The following is a 26,408-nucleotide window of genomic DNA, read 5'->3' as shown; positions in this document are numbered from 1 at the left end:
AAGCTAGGTTGAGCACTCATCCGTGGTCTCTTCAAGAACTGGTGGTACGTTACCAGCTTACTCGATCCTTGCGATCGAGCAGTCAGTACCTGTATGGTTCCCAGAGTCAAACTGGCTTGATTGGGTGATCGCGCCTTCTCATACTTGACCTCCAAGCTGTGGGACACCTTGCCCAAGTCCCTGACATGCCACCTCTCAGACCATCTTCTGCAAAAATGTGAAAACCTGGATGTTATTATCGTGTCTTATTTTGCTAGCTCCTACCTTGTTGCCAAAACGCTGGGAAACTCTGCTTGGGTAGGTATGCGCTATACAAGTTTTATAATAATAACAATCCCCTCAGGAGTCCTAACTTAAGTGCAAACCCTTTATTGCATTTTTTATGAACCATATACCATTCTTAAATTGCTTCTAACTCATGTGAGGGAAAAGTATGTCCAAGGAAATGTCAGCACGTCCCACATCTCATTTCTTTTAAAACAGCCATGGGTCCTCACGTCGCACCAAAAACTTACCCAAAACGTTCCTTTTGCAGCTCAAAAGCTTGTCCCCTTCTACAAAGAATTTTAAAGATCAAACATGAGGCGAAAAGCTAATACAAACCAACAAGTTCTCTCTTTTCTGAATAAGTCTTGAAAATAAATTCACCCTCAGAAAGGTCTTTGACATCTGTTTGTTGTTCAAGACAAATCAAAAATGTTTAGCTAAAATGTAATTGATGCTAGATCCTGCAAGTGATCCATAGTGTAATCACTTGTTGGTGTCGCAATCAGGAACTGGACACTTGGGTCACTTGTGTCTCCTTATTTGCCAGAGGAAAGGGTGAATCATTCCAGTAGCAAATGCAAAAACAGTTGATGGACAGAATGCAGAACAATGTCATACATTCACTCCAGTACAGAGATCTGGGCCTAAATCCATCGTTTTTTTGCTCACCATGCAATTTCGGTAGCAATGGCACCAGTTTGCACAGAATAGTACATGTGAAAGATGCCCAGTGCCACCTCCAGAGGGTCCCCTGTAAGAGGAAAATAGCAAAGGAAAAAAACGTCCATGTCTGTCTTGTAGTAAAGCTTAAGATTCCTACATACGCGATTAGCAACGCACCAAACTCCCCCTGACATGAAGGAAGAGGAAGGAGCTAAGCAAGAATATTCAGAAGTAAATCTAGTAGAACATTCAGCTATAAGGTGCAAAAATCAGGGGGAAAACTAGTTGAAAGGGGATGACTAATGCTGCGAAAAATAAGGGACAGAATTCATTTCGATGTCCTCATCACCTGTAAATGCCTCCTTGTATATAATTGCAACAAGACCGGACTCTAATTCACCTTGAATTGGGAGTCTCAGATTCAATTTTCTGGACAGATCACCATTGTGACCATTTTATAAGTCGTGTACACACCCCTGTCCTGAAACTCGTACATTGTTTTGGCATACAAAGAAGCCACCTAAGTATGACACAGTCTGCCCTCCGCGGAACTCCGTAATTCTGCCTCAGCCCTACTCCTCCAGTGTTTGCGCATCTTGCCGAAACCTGTGTAGGCGACTGTTGTTAAGCATGGAAATGCCAGTGTAGTGTAGGCGACACAGACTTTTAACCACACTGGGAGCGCAGTGTCCAGCAACATGCTACCCAACTGCACAAGAAATGCGCTGTATTCTCCGGAACACTCGATTTCCCTGGTAATTTCTCGGCAATAATGTAACATGGGTTATAGCTAGATGCATCACTATTTAGGGAGGGGAGCAGCCCAATAAGAGGGGTGAATCCTCTTTTCCACTAGTTACCTAACTGCCTAGTCACTGTTACTGGTTACCTCTGCTCCCTCAGATGCCATTCATGCTCTTACCGCATCTCATACCCTTGTCCTCCAGTTTTTCTACATGTTTTGTTACTGCACCTAAAAGACTCCCACATGCCTGGCTATCCGACATGCACCAGTACTGGAGTTCTGAGTGTATTAGCTCTTTTGTTTTTGTTCCGAGCATTGCTGGAGTGCATAGCCTCCCAACAGTTTGTTCTATTCCTTCCATCCCGCTTGCTGGATGTACTTCACCTTGAGGACAGATCAGTCCCACTGTGCAGCTCCCTGCATGGCAGCTTCTTTTGTTTTAGGCCTACTGCTTCGCAATCCTGTTATCACAGAATGGTACTATTGAAGACGCACGCGTCTGTTGACTTGACAAAGTAGTCCATCTGATACCTCAAAACCTGGTTTGATTTAATTCTGTACTCTTTTCTCTCCCTGCCTCGTCTTAACACCTGCTTTCAAAAGAACAGTGCATTTTTAGCGTATTAAGTCTTTCTTGTATTCTCTGTTGCACTGAAAACTGTTGATTGACACTGCACTAGGTAAAGATCCAGTACAAAATGGTGTCACACGACGGAGGTCTTATTGACTCAATTCATTCTGTAAATGTCTTTTCAACTTATTATACATTTAAAGCACTCTTGTCTATGTATTTGTTGATAGCAAGTGCCCTCTCCAATATACTTGTCATTTATTTTTGAAATTATCTCTTGCTGCAGATCGTCTTCTCTGAGCTATATAAACTAAAATACAATTGTAAAACAATATCTGACCTTTGTTGTGGTGCCTGATTTCCTCATAGGATTCGACGTCTCATCTTTTTAGTGGCCTGAGATTGCTTAATTACCTACATGTCTCCTATTAGCTTTTCCGATCTCGTATTGAACTGAAGTTTACATATCATTAAGCCTCCATAGTACCCATCATTTCTTACCAAATTTAAGGATCGCGATGACATTGTGTCTAGCTATTATTTGTCAATGCTTCATTCACATCTTTTCTGTGTCTCCAAATGGGCCCCTTTGACAGCTGGCGCTGTGGGTTTCTCAGCTGGTTCTGCTGCTGGCTGCCTGACAGCTTGTGCATTTTGGTGCTTGTTCTGCTAGCGCTCATGTGTGACTTTCTCTCAAGATAGTTTCTACAATTACTCCCAGATATCCCAATGGGATTTTCATGTTGTTTTTTAAATTAATTCTATTTTGAATCTGTAGTCTTTTACAAGATCACACTTATGGGAGGACGAATATACCACGTTACCAGGGTCATTAAGACTTTATTTATACTCCTGCCCAAATCCTACCTGTGGACACTAACGTTTTTATTTTGGTCTTCTCTTGTTTCTTGCTTGTTTGACCACTGGTTCCTCCTATTTACTTTTAACGTCCTCATTATTCTAAGTTACCCAGTTTACTGGATTAACTTTGTTCATACTGATTTCAGAAAATATTTGTTTAGGTCCTCTAGAATATTTCCTGTTACCTTGTATTTGAGCTAACCCTTTTGTGATTCACGCCAGCCTGTGTTATTGGAACTGAGCGAAGTGCCCAAAAAAATCCTCCCCGCTGTGCGGAATTCCACAAGCGGCAAAGTGAGTCAAGTTGCACTGCTCGCGCTGATTTTTAGCGTTGGGTTTGTCCCGCACTGTAAAATCAGTGCAAATGGCACCGCTTGTAGCGCAAGAGGGTGCTGCTTCTTTCTGCCGCTTGAGTAGATGTTCTACTAGAGCAGCAGCTTCCTCAATGCGAGTGTCTGGATTCTCAACGTGAGTGGTAGTGGCCTGCCGCAACCGCCCACATTAAGAAATCTTACCTGGAGGTGGTCGAGCATATGGTTTTCCATGCTCATCAACTTAAGGTTAGCGAGCCACACGAGAGGAAAAGCTCTGCGCTCCGCTGAGTGGGCAAAACTCCACAAGTGGAGTTTTATGCCTATGCCTAATAGAACATAGCATGCAGCATCGTTACTTTGTCACTTATAAGTCCATGCTAATTTATTGCTAGAACGAAAATGGCAGAATTGATAGCTTTATATACCTAGGTGCTGATATCGTATGCCGTGGGTGCTTCCATTCTTATGAGTGCTGCTTAAATATTGCCTGGTAGGGAAAATATTTATTATGGTGCTGCTAAAGCTTTCCAGGATACTGCTAATGCTATGCTGCTCAAGCCTGGCCCTAAATCGGATTGACCGGGGCAGCCCGCTGGGCGGAACGAACATTTGGTGTATGTTGTGGGGGCGGGGCATCGTTGAGTGATGGCAGGAGGTGTGAGGAAGATGAGAAGAGGGCAGGTAGTTGATGGGGTGCTGACAAATACGCTGAGGTACATTAAGGGCTTATTACCAAGTCTTTAACAGGATCTAATTGAGACCGATTGAGATAGACAAGCTGCTGTTTGCATGATATTCATTCAGGCAACTCCCTGTTGTGCCCCTCGGAATATTGACGTTGCAGGTCTGGGCCCAGCTTGCCCATGCCCAAGGCCGGCACTGATGATGCTCAGTGTGTCAGCCGAACATGGGTGCCCCACGGGCATGTAGAATTTTTGCTCAACATGGTGCTGTCTCTCCGGTGGTTACTCATGTTAAAGTTGACCAGAGCCAAATCTCGCCGTCCGACTGCAGGACGCAATGTGCCAGGTGTTGGTGCTCAGGATGGTTCAAATTACTTATTAAATTTAGGTAAGTAACCTAATGGACGTAATTAACTAATAGAATTATTATTCCAGTTGCTCATATTGCTATGGATTCAATGTTCCAATATGAATCACTTTAACCATACTATTTTCACCACGGCCCAGCCACTTTTTACATCATCTGTTTGCAAAATTCATAGGCATAACAATGTATACAATATCTTATGTGCACATAAAGGTTACCATTATCTGTGTTACGCCTATATGTAAAGTGCTTTAACTACACAATTTTCCACATTCCACAGTAGGGAAACCACCACAGCCAGCATTTTATCTTAATTGCCCAAATCTTCTGTGCTAGGTCAGTTTCGGGATCACGCCAGCATAACCAGCCCAGTTTATGAAATGCAACATTATGTAAGGCACCATTGCCAGGCCAGCTTCAATCACTCTCGACAGGCACTGGACCATTGCCATGCCTTTGATTGTGATGACCCAGAGGACAGCAACAGTTAACCCCGCTTAGCTCCCCCGGCCACCCCACCAATCACTTGCTTCTTGGCTACTGAAATGGAACACTTACGTCTCATTACACATTGGGGCAGCATGGGGTGTGATTCAGATTATCTATTCTGCCTGAGCCACCATGCTGTGCTCTGTGGTAGATGGCTGTTATGTGAGCTTGCTTAATATTCCCGCTTCATTGGGAATACTACACATACAAAACTCGCTCACCCTCTCTCAACTAACTGGGTAGAGCCTGACCTTCAACTGTGCCCCATATTTTAAAAGTGACCACCTTTGTGAAGTTGTAACGTAAGATCATTGAACAACCTTACTGCTACTTCTGAGTAAGTTCTGCCACCTTTAGTTGCTCTTCAAAACCTTAGCAGTTCGGTTGTCATAGACGATGCCACTGTTCCCTCTTGTTTTCCTTTTTACTTTGTAGAAGAGATGTTGGGAAGATTATTATTTCTGATGGTTGAAATGGTGGTTGTTGATGGTTGATACTGGCTTCCCGGTTACATTGAGGGAGCATATGCATGACTGTCCTATTCTTAACTTGTTACTAAGGCCATGCTTGACGGTACGCACACGTTTCGAATGGTAGCTGTGCATATGAAGAACACAACTGTGCCATGTACTGTTGTAAGTAATGTATCTGCTTAAATATCATCTAAATGTCGAAATTACAAATTGCTGCTCTAAATTCTTGATGTGTAAGGTTGTAGATATGACTCAGTGCTGCACATGCACGTAGCCTTATGGTTACCTCTCTGCGCAGACTTCTTTTACTTGAGAATGGTCTGAGTCACTTTGCAGGGACCTGTTGATGACCTGCATTTTCTTTTCTTTTTCTTTTTTTTTCTTCTAGTGAACATCTCTCGTGTGCCTTCACTTTCTTTCTTCATGGGGAGAGTAATGTGTGTACAAGTGTGGAGATTTCCCAGCACCAACCCATCTATCTCATTAATGAGGATCACCTCCACATGGCCCAGTCCTCGCGCACACCTTTCCAAGGTAAGCAATTAGAGCATGCCAGTGAGATTTGTATAGATTTTAAACTGAGGATTAATGAACTTGCTAGAAAAGTCCATAACTTATACAATACGAAATGTAAAGTTCATTTTAGGCATTTTCACTCCTCAACTACCCTAAGTGCTTGGAAAATCAGCCTGTCCTAAATATCACTCCAGAAACATGTCAGCTTCAGAAAGCCCCATGCTAAGTTTCCCAACATGCCATCTGTCAGTCGGTCAGAACTCAGCGGGCGGAGGGACCGACCGGTGCCTCAGACAGGCTCAAGGAGCACCGTCGTAGCATCTGTTGGAGCGCAATCCCTGCAATGGGGGCAGTGCTTTCAGAGGGACCACTGTAGGGATTACGCTCACCCTTTTACTTCTGCCTTTACAAGGTGATCTGACCGCCATGTAAAGGCAGACAAAATGGGACTTTTGGAGCCCCTAGCAGGCCCCCCATCGCCTGTGGGCCTCTGCTATGTTCTAATTGATGAACTTGTCATTGTTTCTTTTTTTTTATTTAATCCCCTGTTCTCAATTGGTGGCATGCCTGTTTTTGTCAACATTATGGATGGCGATGATTTTCAACAAATATAGCACTGTCTCTCCACGCACAGTAATGTTATTTCACTTATGCCCGATATTTTTCCACTTAAGAGGTTCTGTAATTTAGAATCTGCGGTGATCAATTGCTTCCAAGGGAATACACTATTGCCCAAATGGAAACAAGTCTTTCAGAAACTTGGTTGAAAGCACCAAACTAAATTCCCATTCCTCACATCTTTAAACACCCATGATCTTGGTTCCAACCCATGTAGTTAGAAAAAAGTGTCAGTTCAGTATGTAGTTGGAAAAAAAAAGTGTAAATTCAGTGTGATCAACTGGAATGCCTATGTTTTCATGCTCTGAAGCCCTGGCCTGTTGTAGGTAATCTTTAGTGATTTATATTTCAATTCCTGCTGAGCGTTCATAATAGTCAATATTTAGCTTGTTATACTTGACTTTCAGATAGTTGGCTAGGACCCTGCCTGCTTTATTTTGTCCACCATAAAACTTTGCGCTGGACTTCAGTACATAAATAGAAGCATTTTTCGTTGACTCTTTTTTAAATTGAAATTTAACATTAATAAGTTCTGAAACATTCTTTGGATTTAGAAGAGTGGAAAGAATGCTCAAGCCTTTTTATTTTAGCCAAGAGTGACATGGTAAGTTCTTTTGACTTTTTACGTTTTTTAGAGACATAGCCAATAATAGTCTCTAGCTGCTGCTATAAAGGCGTCCCAGATCACGTGGAAGGGAAGATCATCAGTCTGGTTGAATGAAAAATATTCATTAAAAAATTAAGTGAATGAAGAAACAAAAATGTTATCTAAGAGAAGGGAGTTGTTAAAACGCCACTTCCATGGGGAGCAAGGTTTCTGTAAAATATCTAATTTAACGATGATGGGAGCATGATCAGAGATTAGGATGGAACCAATCTCTGCTGACCTCAGGGATTGTGATAAATTATGAGTGATGAAAAAATAATCCAATCTTAATAGAGTATGGTGAGATGGAGAATAGTAAGTGTACTCTTTAGTGGTGGGATTACACAATCTCCAGGCATCAATAAGTTTGTATTGTTTGATAGTTTTTACAAATGATTTGGGAGCTTTGTGAGGAGTAAAGGAAAACATAGAGTTTCGGTCTAGGAATGGTTCATATTCTGGATTACAATCACCTGTGAGTATGAAATTTTCATTAATACATTCTGCAAGTTGCTGTACTAAAATCGGCCAAAAGGAGGGATCACCAGCAGTGGGCGCATAGACATTTACCAGGGAAAGTGGGACTTTATCAATCCGAAGCTTAGTAAATAAACATCGACCATTCTCATCAGAGCTTTGTGATAGTTTTTTAACAGAAAGTGACTTATGACATAAAGTAAGAATCCCATTTCGTTTACCATCACCTGGTGAGTAAAAAACCTCTCCAACCCAACCTCTCCTTAATTTAATGGATTCTTCTGCTGTTAGGTGAGACTCTTGTAAACACGCATATATAATCTGCAAAAGGACAGTCATCAAGGGTGGGATCTAGAAATTTCCATTCTGTCAGGGCAATGAGAGTTCAAGAAACTTTTGAGTTTAATCGGCTCATCGTAAGTGACGGTGTTATTGTTGAAGGTTACTTTAACAAACAAGGATGAAATAAGCCGAACTGTGCACCAATAGAACGTAGAGCAGGTCTCATAGACAAAAACTCCTTTCTTCTATCTGCTGTAGGTTTTGCGTAATCCTGCGAGAAGTAAAGTTGGTTTCCTGAGAATGAAATCCGCTTTAGTCAACGGACTGCAGCCAGTACCTTAAGGAGATCTGTATACTCCAGAAAATACAGAATCGCACCTTGTGGTTTACGTTGAGCAGAAGGCGAAAAGTGCAAGGGGCCTAGCCTATGGGCACGTTGAATGTTCAAGACTCTAGTCTCCAGCAACTTGAGCACTGTCGGCAGGAAAGATTTGAAGAAAGGTATAGAGTTCGGCCCCTCTGAGCCTTCCGGCAATCCGTAAATACATAAATTATTCCTTCTATTCCTGTTTTCAAGATTTTCAATCTGCTTCTGACAGGATACAACCTGTGATTGAAGAGCTGTCACCTGAGCGCAAGTCAAACTCAGAGTCCACACATTGTTCTACTGCTGTGATTCTGTCTTCCATTTTTCACCATCCCTCAGTCAAGACTTGTATCTTAGAATTAGTCTCCTCAACAAATGGGTGTAATGCCCGTATTTCTTCTAAGAGAGTTTCCATTGAGACAGACGAAGAATACTTTGGAGTTAATGGCGGATCTTTTTTCAACCGTTTGGTTGAAGCTTTGGTAGTTGCACCGGAAGAGGCAAAAGCACCCTTTGAAGAAGATGCCAGACAGTCATCCATTATGAGGCTATGAGCATAGAGGCAAGTACGAGAAATAAATGAACGAGTTGCCGGCGATATCAATACTTTAACTGTTTTCAATCTGCCCATATGAATAAAATATGTAAATAGTCTTATCTGAGGAAAAAAGTAGGTTAAGAAGACAAAATTCCTGTTGCAGACAAGTAGAGGCAGATATTTGAGACTCTCTAGAGCTTAATGAGGAGGGAAAAAAAGCACTCAAGACTGAATTATCTTGCTCAAAGGTAAAAAGCTATATTAAATATCAACATTAAGATATAAAGAATTAAATAAATAATTCAATAAATAATACACAAAGAGGAAAAGCACCTATAAGGACGTTTAAGAAATAAAAAGAGCTTAATTATGAGTACAGTACCTCATCTCAAGAAAGAGTATAGTGACCCACATGCCAACAGTGACAAAATAAACATGGGCTAAAAAAAAAAATCACTGCATTTAGAAGCCCTTCAGCAACACATTAAAAGAAAAGTGTACATAAAGGATAATAAATGCACGCAAAATGTGTAGTAATAAATTAAGCAAACAATGTTCATAAGAAGCTCTGTATGCGTAGGGTTCGTGAATCCAGAATGGCCACTGATGACTGAGGTAAGTAGAGAAAAATCCTAACTATGAGCGATGAAGCATTGCCAATCAATTACTTTTTGGGCTACATCTGCTTAAGTTCTGTGCACAATTCTGCCCATTATAATTAAATTCGCTTTGACACATGGTTAAACCAGACGAAGGGAAAAAAGAGTCGCCTCGGGTTTCACAAGCGTTTTAAAATGGCGGCCGCCATAATGTGACAGGAAAGAACGGGTGAATTCACACTCCGTAGTGTGATTTCCGTGTCGAAAAACACTTCTGCTGCAGCTGCCTGGATTCCGACGTCTGCGCTGAGATTTCCGTCGGATCTCCTCACGCGGAAGTCATGATAGTGCCCTCGTTAGCGCCATCGTCTCCGGGAGCTGCTACTGAGCCGCCACCATCTCCCGTCGGCGCTAGCCAATCCCCCTGATCACAATGCCCTCTCCTAAACCTGCAGAACATGGGCTGCATAGGCTAGTTGGACATTGGGCTCTGATATGAACTCATTTGTGAGTGTGAGGAGGCACACTGTCTCACCCACTCTGTGCAAGCGGACAAATCCAGTGAATTTATAATTTAGTTTCATCAATAAACTAGGTTCACTAATAGGGCGCCTGTCGCCTGGCAGCCGGACCTGTTCCATCACTGTGGCTGTTACTTTAGGTGTGAATGCAGTCTGAGAAATGCTCAGCTCTATTGCCTTTCGCATCGAAGTGGACAAACCTGGTTTAAGCCACTGAATTCCAGCCATGCCGCTCAAGAATGCTTCACATGTGGTTATCAACCATTCAGTGTAAATAACAGGGCCCCCTGCACATGGGTAGAAGTTCCTCTAGGTAGAGAAAAAATAAAGCATAAACACCTAGGGCAACTCAAATGTTAAATAAAGTTAATATGATATGACTTTATATGAACATGGGAGGCCAACACCATATTACAAACCAATACAAAATTAATTTTATTCAAACAGGACCTTATAAATATTTATATAATTCACATTCACCCATCAATCGTGTCTGCATTAATTCTAAAATCATTCTACAGTGTATAAACAGGTGCAAAGAGAGGCACATGAGCACGACAAATACACAATTCTAATGTACTGATAAATCTCTTGTTTTTTATATAAAGATTAGAGAATAGATAAGCAGTAATGCAATCAAATGACAATCAGTGGCTAGAACATGGATGCAGTTCTCTAAGCACGTTTCGGCACGGACTTGCCTTCATCAGAAAAGCACAAAAACTTCTTGCATAGAACCAGAGGATGCGCTCCAAAAAGAGGAATGTGTGGAAGGTCTAATTGTGATACATATGAAGATACTTGCAGGAACGTGATGTCCTGAAACTGATAAATTCTGTGATTGTCACAATACAACCTTCAAACGCTGGATTTGACCCAAACTCAAGCAAATGCTGAAAAACCTTGTGTATGCGGGTACCAAATGGAAAGTGTGCAGTCCTGTTGTCGAAAATTATAAACGTACGCTAGAAAGTTATAAACGTACGCCAATGCGTCTAAAGGTTGGAAATCTACGATGCTTTGAATAAAGTACGAAGAAGAGTCCTGATATGCCGTATGCAGCAGCTGGACACCATCTGAACAATAGGGACCAAATGAACAATCCACCCAGCTCCATGCCCTCCTTTAGTTTCTCTCATAGTTGCACTGTCCAGCCCCATTGTTCTTTTTTTTTTTTCCTTTCCATCAGCCATTTTCCACCTTGCTGCACCATCACACAGGATATCAAAATGTTCCTGAAAATGAACAATTGTACCCTGCTTTCCACAATTGATTACTGGAAGATCATATAACATTAAATGCCAGAAATCGTGACGACATTAGTCCCAGCTCTGAACTAACCCTGCTCTTCTTGGCCAGTCAACGCGGTGAGGAGCTTGGAAGTCCCCCTGTACTCTGGCCTTACCTTCGCACCGCAGTTAAATCTGTAGTCAAATCTTATCGGCACTTAATCAGACCCCTAACATGGACCTTACTTTTCGTAGGATTGCAGCACAAAGCATGAGCCACTACTGCCTTTGTACTCCGTTGGGACTCTGTTAGCACTGTACTTTGGCGAATCTGAATACCTACTAAGTAAATTCTATTGCCTGTCGTGCATCCACCTCTGTGCGGCCTTATGAGCGTTTTGCAAGCTGCTAGTTTCTGTTGGGGTCTCATTGAAGACCTCTTAAATGCGGAGCTCGCCATGAAATTGCACTAATGTTCTTATAACTAAGGTTGCGCAGCCACCGTCCTAGGCAAAGTCTGTTAAAAGACCCAGCTCCAGGCGGATTTACTATTACTTATAATAGCGCCGGTCAAGTACTCCTTTCTCCTTCTACACTGCAAAACGGACTACATCTCTAACACTTAAAAAATCTCTGGTTTTGCAGAGCTACAAGAACGATTATTCCCCTAACGCTTGAAACACTCGGCTCTAATGTTCGCCTCCAGATTTCCAGCGCCATCACCAGAGAGCTTTTAAAGCCTGGCCACTGCCCTCCTCTAGTCATCTGCACTAAATCCAACAGAGTAGAATATTCAGTTTTGTTTACATCATCGGGTGCTTTACACGTACAGTTTAAAGAATGAAGTAAATCAAACAACTACCATATTGCTGCATTTTGCCTATCGCGTAGACCATCGATATCTACCCAGGTGACGCATAGCTTGTACCCCAGACAAGCCTCATTAAAGCATCTACCCACATATCACGGTTTCTCCTTCCGTGTGTTGGTGTGGTATGCCTAGTGTTCTATTGTTTGAAAATGGTGTAGTACTTTGCAGTTTTCACGGAGGTTTGAAATACTTACCTCATTGTTTTGTGTGATTCACAATGTTCTCTATTTTAACATGTTTTAACGAATTGCCTTTTTAATATATTCTGTCATAATAAAATACAGAGAAACATTTTCATAGGAAATAAATATATTTAGTTAAAATGGCTCATCATTTCTTTATATTTTACTTGCAATAAAAAAATGTAAGTCGAACTACGTTCATGAATAAAGGTGCAATTACAGACAAAAGGAAGCCGAAAACTAAAAAAACTAAAAAGCGTCCACAGCAACTGATTTGGAGGATCTTTACGCTTAGGAACACATGTTTTTGTTAATATGATTTGTCTCCAAATATCTTGCTGCATCTCCAAAAAATCTACTCCTAAGCATTTATATTTCAGATTAAAAAATATCTATAGCTACTAAAAAGTTATAAATGAAAGTGGTATTGGGTGAAGGGATGGATGATGGATAAAAATTGCAGAGTTAATAGTTGAGTAGGAATCTCACTCATTTCTTTTTAGTCCTTTAAAATATATTATGCCATAAATGATAAAAACAGAACTTTACTTAATGTGTTAAAATACAGGACATTTCTTATCTGCATTAGCACCTCAGTGCTCCTTCACATCAGTCTGCTTCAGGCGCAATGCTTTAAATGTAAATGCTCCTATACCAGCAACAGGGCCTTCAGTATAGTAATACTTTTGTCATGAGTATAGAATATCAGCTCTCTAGTTGTTCCTTACAGGCTCTGTTGAAGCTGCAGTGGAACCCTTGATCAATGTTCGAAAATGTAGGAATATATTTGTGAATTTGCCGAAAAGTGCCTGTTTAAGCTTCTGTAACACTAACCATAATTGACATGAGAAAATCATGACAGAAAACTTATCTTTCTCACAGATGGGTCATAAAAACATGGCATATAATCACTTTTTTTCAAAGGTTAAGATCACCTCAGAACTCACCACCATTCTTTAAGTTACTATGGCTTCAGAAATAAATTGTTTACATTGCAACTAAAATCAGTTGTCGCCTTTCGTGTATATGATCCCCCAAACTAGACCGCACCACAGTGCATGTCAATGACAAAAATGGTGGAGCCTCCTGGCTCAAAAAGATCGCACAAGTATGCTTGTTGTAACCTTCCCCATGAATAGTACCATGAAAAACGCGCCCTCTAACCGTGAATCTCACCCCCAAATCGTGCCGGTCTGTTTTCAGTATTAATGTCATCCAAAGACCTGTCTGGAGTAGGACCCTTAACTTTTCTTGGTACCTCTGACTCTGGGGAGTGCCACCCCCCTTTGCATAATATCTTCATGCCTATCCTCAGCTCAGAGTATGTTCCTTCATAGCACGTCCTTTACACTCATGCACTGCTCTGGGCTTCTCCTAGATAACATACCCTCTCAAGTACCCATGTAGGCTCCCTCAAGCAGCCAGTGAAACAAGGCAGCAGTGTTACGAGTTCACATTAGTAACAGTTCACTGCTGCTCACCGTCAAATGGACAAAATAACACGCATGCGTCAATGCTTCGGGGTTCGTGGTAGTAAAACTGCTCACCCCAGTGAGGGAGGCTTTCGCCCTCTCTTGGCAGGTGTCAGCCTATTTTCAGTGGCATTCCCCTCCGAGAAATCAACATGCCTCCATAGACTTCCTTTAGGTCATCCTCTTTGAAAGCCATCATCACCTTCTAAAAATGTGTGTTTTTTTCACAATTCACTTTATTTGGACCACCCTCTTAAACAATTGACCCTTATCCTCTCTTCCGTGTTGACAGGTATCCTCTGTTGCTGCATATCCTGCTAGTTTTGTTTCTATGAAGTCTGTGATCTGTGTCTGCTCAGGGCATGAATTAACTTTGCAGTGCTTCTGGTAGCCTGTGTTACTGCTGACCATGCTGCTGTGTGCTAGTGAAACTTGGTAAACCTCCGTTTGCAAGTTGTGCAGCCGTAGAACCCATGGTAGTAATAATTTAACTGTACAAAAGCCAGCATGTTTGGCATTGTCTGTGAGCCTCCTCTCTAGACCTGCACAGGGCGTCAAGGTCCAGTCCTGCTGGCCGTGCACCTCTCCATGGCAGAGGGAAGCTGGCACCGTGTACTAGAGGGCGGAGTGGGTGGGTTCTGTGGGGAGCGATGTGCCCCAACAATTTTTAACGCACCAAAAACAAGTCCCTTACGTTTTTTGTACAACCCTCCCGGAACGGGTACTTCTGTCAGTTGAGATGCCCCAGCTGAAAGGAAGGGGGTCTCCTGTGGTGTGGAGCGAGGAGAGGGACGGACTCTAAAGAAGGCACATGCCTTCTGGCACGGTGCCTGCGCCCCGAGAGGGCTTTGTACAGTTGGTGAATCGGAACATGTACAGGCTGCTGGTAAGCCAGTGTTGGCTTAGTTGGATTGAATCGCTTGAAGCTTCCTGAGGGCAAAGGTTTATTCTTTTTGAGGGGTAATGTAGGGGAGTTAGCACACAAGTTCTAGAGTGGCTGCTTATAATGGGCACATATTTAAAATGTTAGCTGATACCTACAGTTTCGTATTGTAAACGCTATTCTTTTAAATCACTTAAAAAAAAAAAATCTTAAGCCTAATTTTTTGTGTGCATTTTGCAGCACCATATCTCAGGTGTGTGTAATGCAAGTTAAAAATGAAGACCTATATTCCCTGCGCGTTCTGTAACAGCCTGGGGACCTTGCTGGACCAAAAATATGCAAGGTACTCTCCCCCACTGCGTCAGCTATGATCCATTGTTGTGGCTCTCTGCACAGAGACATCTGCAGTAATGGCGTTATCCTGGACATTTCATAATATAGAATAAAGCATTTGCCACTAGTTGGTTCCACTTCCGCTTGCTTCTCGTTCAAGGAGTGTGCGCGGTATTCTGTATGCAATTACCGGTAAGTGCTAGCCCATCAAAATAGATACTGAAAATGTTCTTTTTAGTCTCTGCTTTGACCTCGCCCCCACACTGACTCCGCCCCCACTGCACTTAGGACCACTGTTCCCATCCGTTATTTTTGTATGCCCGTCTATGACTCGTGTGCCCGTGATTTATGAATCCCAAGGTCGGCAGCATGTTTGCGGAGGAGGTTTCCTCCTCTGGACGTGCGGAGCTCACCTCAGAATGAGTCATCCCGAGGCGCCGGCGAACGCTGGTCCCTCAGCCCATGAGGGATGCGTTTATAGGTCACAGGAGGTGTCTGGCGGAGATCAAACCACTAACAGATCCTGATGCAGCTAGTTGATTGCCTTACGTTTTCAGGAAACTTTGTAATGTACCACCCCCTCCTGCCCCCACAAACACACACAAGTTACGAGTACTTGAATTTGTTCATGTGAGTGTTTCCAATATCTACCCCTTTTCTGGCTTATTAGTTTTTTCATCACGCCTTCCTCGCGCAGTTATTCTGTACCTGCCACAGTCTTCCTGTTTTGTGCGGTTTATTTTTCGTTATCACTCAGGGCTATATTTGTCAAATTGTAACACCGCGCAGCAAGTCACCTTGCAGCTCTGCGCTCTGTTACAGGGAAAGGCCAGGACTGCGCCGTATTTATCGCATTACAGCACGTGCCTGCCTTACCCGAGCGCTGGCGCACAATGCGCAGTGGGTTTTGTATGGGAAATCCCGCACACCACCCATGGAACGCCTCCCTGGAGCAGAGCAGGGCGGTGATTTGCTGCTGCTTTACGCTGGATTTATCACGCCACTCGAGGCCACACAAGTTTGCTTTTCAGGGCTTGAGAAAGCGCACCTTTGGGGTGGCTTCGCTTTTGGAGCACGTTTTGGAGTGCAGAAGCTTCGCAGCCCCTTGATAAACATGGCCCTTTGTTTTTCAGATCGCTGACGTAGTCCCGTTCCCCACTTCTCTGTTATGGTGAATTTCTCACCATGTCGTAGCAGCAGTGACACAGTACACGTGCGGGCTAGAAACTTCTGTATGCTGTGTCGACCGCCACCCGCGTACCCCAATTGCAAAATAACAGGGGGTGTAGGTACTGAAATTGATGAACGCAAATTAATGACCATGTTCTACATTGAGTGTAGGCTTTAATTTGCGAGTCCATATTCTTTGACTTTACTGCCCTCCAGTGGCTATTGTGTGAATCGATGGCATCTCAAGCGGGTAATGTATCTTAGCTTAATATGTCCAAGAGATACGTGGGAAGTTTGACAAGGTGTTAGATGCGGAGTGCTCCTGCCCTTCGCCATTCTCCCATCCGAGATCAGTGAAGAATGCCTTTGACTTTGGTGATTTAGCATCAGTTTTTCATAGTGTTGTGATAGCCCAATGGATTTTTCTGAACGGTTATTTACGTTATGAGGTACTTTTCTGTCGTTTGTAGACGGAGCAGTGCGTGCCTTTTCCTTTAGAATAAACACCCTCTGAACCCAGAGTCCTCGGTGGTGCACTGTATTTTACATTCCTGACCGTTCATGTCTTCGTGATGTCCTCTACCAGGCGGCTGAATTAAGCGGTGGCTCTGTCCCCCACATAGACTGCTCGGCAGAGGCGCAACTAGAGCCAAATTTCGGGGGGGGGCTGAGCAAAAATTTCGGGGAGGGCTGAACTTTAAGCAATTGGTAGAGTGGAGCTGCAGGGGCTCTTAGAAGGGGTGAAACAACAGCGAGGCCTCATTAACATGCAAATGGTCTTTTAAAGACCTGTGAAGTGCTCGGGTGCGGCTGCTTTTTTGCCCGGGAAGGTGTCTCATCCCGGGCTGCCCTGTGAGTCCAATGGGTGTTGCGCGCCTGCTGCTCGGTCCCGAGAGGGTAATGCACGCTGAACAGCATGGGGATGTTAGCCTGCATCGCGCTTTTCATCCTCCTAGGGCTCACACCAGTGGCTCGTCCCCCAACCCAGCCCTGTGCGCACCTATTGGCACAGTCTGCTGATTTGCTTAAGCACTTTGCCGCTCCTCATTGCCGCCACTACACCCGTCTGCACAAACATGCGGGTATGAGGGTCTGTCGTGCTCGACAGCACGTCATTCCCAGTGAATGCGACCACCTTGCAGTCTCTTGATGTAATGAGAGATCCTACATGTTCTCAAGCTGGAGCACTACTTCCTGGATCTCATATCTGGGACATAGCAGGTTTGGGCAAGTTACCTGCACCTGGCCCCACCCGAGACTGGCGCTCTACTAGGGAACAGACTCCAGTGCTACGGAGTTAGTCACCATCTTGCACAACAGTATGCCTTTACTTTTTAGTTTTAAATAATTGTTTATGGAGAGGCCAACCAACCCAGCCAATCGCCTCTTTTTATATATATATATATATATATATATATATATATATATATATATATATATATATATATATATATATATATATATATATATATATATATATATATATATATATATATATATATATATATATATATATATATTTTTTTTTTTACCAGAAAGCAGTAGTTAAAATCAGTTCTAGACGAACACAAATCCAAAAGTAGCACAATCAGTCAAAAAGACATAGTAACCAAATACTATACATAGCTCAAAAGAGCTAGAAAGAAGACCAGAGGGATAGATGGAAAAAAAAGACGAGTAAGAAAGAGAAAATAGTGAAATGTATGGGTGGCGACCCAGACCACCCGAACGAATATATTCAAAAATCCTATTAAAGCTACTGTTCCATCAGGAGCCCTCAAACTTGAAGACCCTTTCCTTCGCCCTCCTACCCGTACATTTTTACAATGCCATCTCCAAATTAAACGCATGAAAAAGTCTGGCATACCATGCCTGGTATGTCAGAAGGTCTTCATCCTTCCATTTGGAAGCGGTCATTATACGGAAAATTGCTGTTACCATGAAGCAAAGATAAACTTGGGTCAATTCTAGCTGTAAGGTCTCGTCATAGCCAAGTAGCAACAAGGTTGAAGTTAATGTAACTGCCCGCCCCATATTTTGACATAAAAACGTTTCAATCCCATGCTTCAATATATCCAGTTTACAACAATCAGAAAACATGTGGACCATGTCTGCAGGACCCTGTCCACATCTTGGGCATTTGTTGTCCCCCCCCCCCCCCCCCCCTCCCCCACAGTTTAGCCGGCGTGAAATAGTCTGGATACCGTTTTAAAGAGTTGGGCTTTAAGGTTGGCCGAAAGAAATACAATTTTAAAGATCTGCACAGATCCACATCCTGATTATCCAATTTGACCACCCACCCGCTTTTTGATCCAACTATGTCATCAGGATTGGCCTCTGTTAGACTTGGCATCTTTTGGCGTGTTTCCCCGAGTTTTTGCTGTCTGACCTCCCGGTTTTGGCTCCGTTTTTGCTGGTATAACGTTTCTGCTCGCTTTTCGCACTGCTGATGGGTGGTAAAGCGCTGGTGCTCCTGTGGTAAATTGTGTTCTGATTGGATGTGTGACTTACTTGTCAGTCCCCAGTAAAGATCACTGCGGGTGCCGGGGCTTGAGTCAACCGCTACTCGTGGGCCTGCAGCACAGATTGTGCTACCCATGTACGTAGCCCCAAAAAGTTATAAGTGAATGAAGTTTGGTATGCCTGAATTCAGTGTCTAAAGACGCAGCCTTTAGCGAGGGTGCCCTTTTTATTCTGAGTTCATAGAGGCCAGTTTTAGAAAGTGGGTGTTATTTTTCTTGGTCATCCCGTATGCCTCTGCTGGAATGTGGATTGCCTGTCTGGGTTTTGGAGGACAGAAGGCTGGGAGGCTGGAGGGGCTCCAGATGGTCTGGATAGGTCAGGAAAGGGCTGATTAGACCTGGGCTGTGATGGGGGAAGGGGGAGTAATTTCCTTGCACCTCAAAGGGCCTGGTCTGCCTCTGACAAAGCAGTCTCCACCTCCTGCCAGGAATTCACGCCAGAGAAGGCCCAACTGGTCCTGGCCGGACACCGACACCCTCTGCCTGGCAGATCAAAGGACTTTTGTGCATAAATGCTGGGTCCCAGACCCCTGAATTTTAGAACTCACCTGGATTAAGAAGACTGCACAGGAGAAGCGCCGGAGAAACTGCTAAGAGGAACGACCGCCTTGCTGCGTCCTTTGCTGGGCTGACCTGCAGTGGCTGCTTCTGTTGTGGGCTGTGAAAGGCCTGGACTGGACTTTCTGCAACCAAATTGGTGAGACTTTCCAAGGGCTTGAGGTAGAGCTTGCCCCCTGTTCAAGAAGTCTCAGGAACAGCAAAGACTTCAGGTTCTTCGACTCGCAGCACTGGGGACTGGGTGTTTTGTGCTGCAACCTGAAGAACGCCACTCGACGACGTCTATGACGACCCTGCCGAACCCGTGCCCTGAAGGCACCGCCGCAACGCGACCCTGGTCTCACCGAGGACGCCTGCTGATGCCAATACCGAGCCGCTGCTCGCACCGCGACCTGTGGGCACCGCACTCCGCACCGCCTTGCTTCACGCCTTGCTTTGGCACCGCCGCCACCCTGGTCTCACCGAGGATGCCTGCTGATGCCATCACCGAGCCGCTGCTCGCATCGCGACCTGTGGGCCCACACTCTGCACCGCCTCGCCACACAACGCCGCCGTGGCCTTCCTGACGCTGCCACCTCCTGCCGAAATCGGCGCCACTGATTGCACCGTGGTTCGGGGGCACCGCTCATAAGTTACACGAAGCACCGCCCTCATCCCACACCGCAGCCTGTCATCGACTCCAGTTCGTCAGCCGACGACAGCGCTCCAGCAACGACAACGACACTGCTTGCACCGTGACCTGCTAGCACCGTGATGAGCACCGCCTCCATCTCACACCGTGACCCTTGTCTTACCGACGACTTCATCTGACACCGCCACCGAGCCGCTGCTTGGACCGCGACCTGGGGGTACCGCACCGCTGCACTTCGCACCGCAGCACCCGATGCCTGTTGGAGCCAGCGCTCCTGATCCCATCAGAGAGGAGCTCGACCTGCAACGCGAGTGACTTCAAGGGCCCCATCACCCTGCATCTCTGAAAGGTACTGTTTGCGGGTCTTCCCGACACCGTAGTTGGCCGCGACCCCACGGTCAGCCAGAACTGTTTTCGGATTTGTGTGCTCAAGACACCGTGGAAGCCCGGACGGAGCTATCCACCCAAGGAACTCTTTTTAATCAACGTAGTTTTTGAACTGTGAACTTTCAAGCATAGTATTGTGGAGTTTTTATCGTTTTTGGTCTTATTTTAAATATATAAAAATATTGAATATTTTTCTAAACTGGTATGGTGTCCTTTTGTGGTGTGTACGCTGTATTGCTGTTGGTTATGTGCAAATGCTTTACACACTGCCTCTAAGATAAGCCTGGCTGCTCGTGCCAAGCTACCAAGGGGGTAAGCAGGGGTTATTTTAGACGTGCAACTCCCTTATCCTGACTAGTGGTGGTTTCTGCCTCGCTTTGGCGCAAGTCTCAGCTAGCCAGAAATCCCATTTCTAACAGCCTCCATCAGCACGGAGTACAAATCCTTAACTCGGGGCTGTCAATTAGGCATTCTAAAAGCGGGATTCGAGCCAGGCTAGTAGGCTGTTATATAACCGATTTGATTGTCTCCCTTATTTGTACATATTTAAATATTGTCTTAGGATCTACCCAATATTGTTCCTGAAGCTCTCCAAATGACACAACACCATTCAGATCAATAATATCTCCCTATCTTGTTAATTCCCGCCTGTTCCCACGTTCTGCCTATTTTGTCGTAGAGTGGGGCCGGGAAAATTGAGGCGCACCATAATGACAAATATCTCTGGATTTTGGGGATTTTAAAGATTTTCCCAGCCTTCCGCCAAACGTTCCAGGCTGCTCTTAGGGGTTTGAAACACGTTTTTCTTGTAGTAGCTCCCCTTCAGCTATCTCAATACTAACCCTGGTGCTAAATCTCCAATGGCTAGTTCATAGATGGAAGGCGGAATCTCACTGTCCAGATCTACTGTCATAGTCTGGTCCCTAGTTTTAGGTCTAATTAAAATAGTAATTTACTGCAACGTTACAGCCCAATAGTAGTATAAAAGATTAGAGACCGCCAGGCCCCCTCGGTCTTGTGGTAGTCATTAATTTCAGTGATCTCCTAATCTTCTTGTAGCCCCATATAAATTGTGAGAAGAACCCCTCTATCTTTTTAAATAGGGAATTTGAAGGGTCCAATGGTATGCAGTGGAGAAGATAGAATATTTTAGGAAATATTGTCATCTTTATGACATTAGCTCTTCCACTAATGGACAGATGCAAATTATCCATTCTCTTCAAATCTCCCCCCATTTGTTTTTTTAGAAGAGTGTCCGAATTAATATCCCAAATTGTCCCAACTTCTGCTGCAATAGTTATCCCTAAATATGTGGCTGCCTTTGTCCTCCATGGATCCTGACATGGCATGGTACTGGCACAGATAATTTTGGTTTTATCAGTGTTTAAACCATAGCCTGACTGCCTTCCAAATTCCAAAGCCAGAGTTTCAATCTTTCCTATTGCTCCTAGTGGGTCAGGGGTGACACCTGCAATGTCGTCAGCATAAGCTAACACTTTGGTATTGTAACCCCTGACCACTATCGGTTTGATTGCCTGATCGTTTAGCATTGATCTAAATAAGGGGTCTATATAGAGCGTGAAGAGGATGGGGGAGCAGGGGCAGCCCTGCCTCTTGCCACAAGCGATCTTAAACCTGCCCGACTCTTTCCCTCCCCCCCATCAGCTGTATTTTTGCGTAAGATTGAACATACATTGCTTGGATAGCAGTTAATATTCGTCGGCCAAAGCCATTAGATCTTAAGTTCTTCCACAAGTATGCCCAGTCTACTTGATCAAACGCTTTTTGCGCATCCAGCAGTATCGGAGACATCTGCTCGCCTGTAGCTTCCGCTATGTTAAATAATGAGATTACCCTGCGGACATGATCCGTTGTTCCTCTGCCCGGAATAAAGCCAGGTTGCCGTGGGCTCACTAGGGAAGCAATTATCTTTGATAGTCTGAGCGCGATAATCTTGGAATATAATTTCTCATCAGCATTTATCAATGAGATTGGTCTGTATGAGGCTGGATCCTCTGCGGCCTTTCCCTTCTTCAGGAAGATAACTATGTTGGTCTCCTGCCAGGATTGGGGCGGAATCCCCTTCTGTTGTACAGCTAAAAATAAGACTAGCAGAAGAGGGGCCAGTTCTATCTGTAAGGCTTTATAGATCTCCATCGGGATTCCATCTGGGCCCGACGCCTTGCCCGAGGCCATTAACTGCAATGCCTCAATGACCTCATTCAATGAAATATCTTCTAACTCCTGAATCTGAGGGGGCATTCTTTCCATTGCTGTGCCTATTGTCATTGGTTCACAGTCCCTAGAGCTATTAAAATCCTGGTAAAAAAAACATCAGTGAATACTTTTAATATGTTTGGGGGATCAGTAGCTATTTTACCATCCTTCCCTCTTAACTTTAAGATATTATTTGCAGTTGCCCTTTGTTTTAATCGAAGTGCCATATGTTTACCCGTCATCTCTCCATATTCATAATTATCCTGCATACCAGTTTGGAACCTTTCATTTCGATTTTATTGAAAACGCCATTAATTTTGGCCTTAATACTGATTACTTTTAACTCTAGATGCGATTGCATCTCCGTCTGTTTTTGAGCTATGGCTGTCATATGCTATCCCTCATATTTACTCCGCTCCTCCGTGAGTGTATGTATTGCCTCCCTCTGTTTTTTCCTATGAGACCCCACAAAGCTAATTATCCCCCCCCAGCCCTGCTTTAAATGCATCTCATACGTTTTCCCTCGATGTGTTAAACCTATTTATGTCAAAAAACAGCTGGACCCACCCCCTAATGTGTTCTATAAATCCTTCGGTGACTAATAGTTTTCTATCAAAGGTCCACTTTGTTAAATACCTTTGCATGCCTCGGGGTCTCCATGTCCAGCACCAGAGGGTTATGATCCGACAGGATCTTAGGCAGTCTCCTGATGTGTGCTCCCGCCATAAGAGGTGGAAGCATAAAAATACCCCTCCCCTGCCCTTGACACTAAAATCGCACCCCTGCGTATTTTTTTTTAAAATCTATAATGCCCCTTACCTCTCCACGTCATCTCGTCTGTCGTCTCTTCTCTGTGATCTCCCGAGTTCACATTGCACGTCGTAAAGAGGAAACGGAAGTGCCGTTTCCGCTAACGACGCCGATTGCATCCCGATTGCCTCCACATCGCTACTTTATCAGGTGCATTTTTTTTGGGGGGGGGGGAGAGACCCCCCCCAAGCCCCTTTTCTTTTCGTGCCCATTTATTTTTGGGTGGGGGATACCCCCCCAAAACCCCCTTTTTTAATTTTAACCTTTACCACACATGCCTTTACTACGTATTTCGTAGTAAAAGGTAGGCGTGGTAAAGGCTATTCGTGTTAACCACGCATGCGTTGTAATGCATACGTGGTTAAGGTTATGCGTGGAAACGGCCGCATTGTAGTTGCCGTTCTCCCCCCCCCCCCCCCCCCCCAAAATAGACCAAGAATGTCTGTGGTTTGGCGTCTGGGCAGGCTGGCTGCCGTATATTAAATGTAACTCGATGTGCCCTTTGTATTTCCTGGGGCCAGTTCCACCCTTCCAGTTCTGGGAAGGATTTCTGCAGTAGCTGAACCATAAATAGTCGCGCATCTGATCCCTCCTTTCCCTCCGGGATCCCAAGAAAGCGCAGGTTATTCTGTCCATAAGTTGTGCCTCATGTGCTTCCACTTGCCCCTTTGATCCAGCTATATCCACCTCCAATGAAGCTGTTCTTGATTCTAACTCTGTCATCCGGTCACTGATATCGTTGCATGTTCTTGTGATTTTCCTTACTACCCCCTGTAGTTTCCGCGCGGCATTCTGGGAGCGTCTGCTTTCCATCTGGGCTTCTTCCCGATGCGCCACTACACACTGCAAAATAGATTCTAATGTAGGGGATACTACAGTGGATTCTACACTGGTGGGGTGGTTACTGTTCCCCACCAACTGATCTCCACCAACTGATCTCCAAGAGACTAGTCTCACCTCAGGTCTGTATGCTTTGGATTGTCAGTTCTACCCACTCTGGAGAATGTCTTCCGTGTAGTAGCGATAGCTTTCCTACCACTGGTACCAGTGCCGGGTGCACGATCTTCCTCGCTTGATTCTGTATTGGACCCAGGGTCTGAGCCCAGACCTGACCAGGTGGCATCTGATAAAGAATAAGTAATTCGCTTCTTAGTCAATATCCCTCTCCCTACCATCCTGCGGCGTCCTGTGAGACCTTGGGGCCCCCAGGGGTTCTCTCAACTCCCACCTAGGTTCTTGTATACTGAGGTGCCGCCAAGATCTTCCAGGAAGGTCATTCTGACACCTAATTGTGCCGTTCCCTGCATTCTTCCCGTTCTTCATTGGGTTCACTCGGCTTAATTGAATCGTTGATTGGCTCACTTCCTCCTGTTGAGTCTCAGTACCCCCGGATGCCCCTGTGTCCTGGCAATCATTTTCTGAGTCTACCTCACCCGAGCTTTCAGCATTATGAGCTACTGGCTCGGTTACATGGGCTTTCCCCCCCTGCGATATCAGCTCTCCAGAGCTCCCCTTGAACCCTTGTAATTGTGTCTTCAATGTTTCAAAATCTGTGGGTTCCCCCTGCTCCCCAGTCTCCCCCGGTCCCAAGGGTGGCTTACCAGTCAATTTCCGCACTGCTCACTCCCTTCAACAGGGGCCTCTGTCCGCTCGCTTGACTGGCTGTGATCTTGTGTAACTGATCTGATTCCAGACCCCCTAAGCAAGTCCATGATTGTAGCCGCGGTACGAGGTGGCTCGGGCTGTGCGCCTGTGCCCCTCCCCTTACCGTCAGGAAGGGCCTCCGCCCGGGTCCTCTGCCGACGTCCCTGAACCGTAGCGGGAGCCATCTGACTCTGCTGCGCCCCGCTGCGGGGAATCCGGGGGGCCAATTTGCGTAGTCGCACCTCCGCCTTTCGTGCCTGATTTGGGGCCCATGATGGTCACGCCAAGCGCCGATCCGTGACCCCTGCTCCACCTTGAGGTGCGGGACAGCTCCTGCCCGAAGCCTCGGCAGCTGACAATCAGCTGCTCCGCTATCTCTGCCAACGCCATAACCCAGCGCTTCAATCCCGTTAAGGCTCGCTCAGACTCTGCCCAGTCTCTTACGCCGTCGCTTTCCACTTGAACGCATGCCATTCTAGACTTCCAACATCATTTATTTGGCTAAATCGTGCCGTCACCTAGGGAGCCACCTACGGCCGACTTCACTCGGCTGCCATCTTACTTACCTCCCTGTGCAGACACATAGGACAGCAGGGGACAGAACTGTTTCAGATCTCAGGATCACCTTTAGAAGTTTAACTCCCCCACCCCCTGCCCCCACCCCCTCCCCCGTGTGTGGGCTACAGGCCCCGTCAACCGCCACCTGTTTTAGGCAGTTAGAGCAAACAACTTGTGTATTTCTACTGTATTGTAGTAGTCAAAGGAAACTCTCCTGCCAGTCTTTTTATTCCCGTCATTTGAACACTGGCTGCTTGCAGGGCACTTAAGGCACTCTTCCTGGGACTCCAAACACATTGCAGAGATTATTGCGCAATCACTGAGTTTATTTAGCCCATTGCCATAAGCAATAAGGTTTACCCGTGAGTACTTCTGTGACCACTCCTCAATGGGTAACTCCCTGTATCATAGAGCTTGCAGTTTGTGCGTGGAAGTCAGTTCCTCGTTAGTGGGTGTAACCCTTTATTAATTATTGGCACTGTTTAGTTATAAATCATGTATGGTTATCAGTATTATTTACTACCTAAATTACCAAGATTTTGAGGTGGATCGGAGTGAGCCCAAAAAAAGAATAACCAACCTTATTGATCGAGGAAGCCTCACTCATATAATGCGACATGCTTCATCGTAGGCAACCTCTCCCCACCCTGGTAGGACAATACCTCCATATTAAATTCAACCTCATAGTAAACCCGATGAAGGGAGTTCTTGAATAAGATAATTTCCCACCAAGAAAAGGGGTATCCAGATAAAGTTGAAAGTACCTAGGGGTAACCAGGTTTTCACCGTTATTAGTTGTGACCTGTGGTGTATCTAAAACCAACCAGGCGATGGAATGAGAGCACAATGGCTCAGACCATCGTCGTATCCCTAACATGTTTCTGGCATATAAAGTTGCCTGTATCTGTCGGGGACATTCGTCAGGGCTAAGGATCCCTAAAGAC

General features: G+C 44.8%; 1 protein-coding gene across 2 annotated transcripts in view; it reads left to right on the top strand.

The window, feature by feature from the left end:
• MED13L (mediator complex subunit 13L) overlaps nucleotides 1-26,408 on the top strand; it is a 964,037-nt gene that overhangs the window by 573,172 nt on the left and 364,457 nt on the right. For both annotated transcript variants that reach the window (XM_085634904.1, XM_085634903.1), the window contains exon 5: nucleotides 5,822-5,967. In XM_085634904.1, coding sequence (XP_085491030.1) covers nucleotides 5,822-5,967 — 146 coding nt within the window. The remainder of the gene's footprint in view (nucleotides 1-5,821; nucleotides 5,968-26,408) is intronic.

This window comes from Triturus cristatus, chromosome 11 (genome assembly GCF_964204655.1).
Source record: "Triturus cristatus chromosome 11, aTriCri1.1, whole genome shotgun sequence".
In the NCBI taxonomy this organism is placed as follows: domain Eukaryota; kingdom Metazoa; phylum Chordata; class Amphibia; order Caudata; family Salamandridae; genus Triturus; species Triturus cristatus.
Note: the sequence above shows the minus strand (reverse complement) of the source record. Positions and strands in the feature narration are given on the sequence as shown.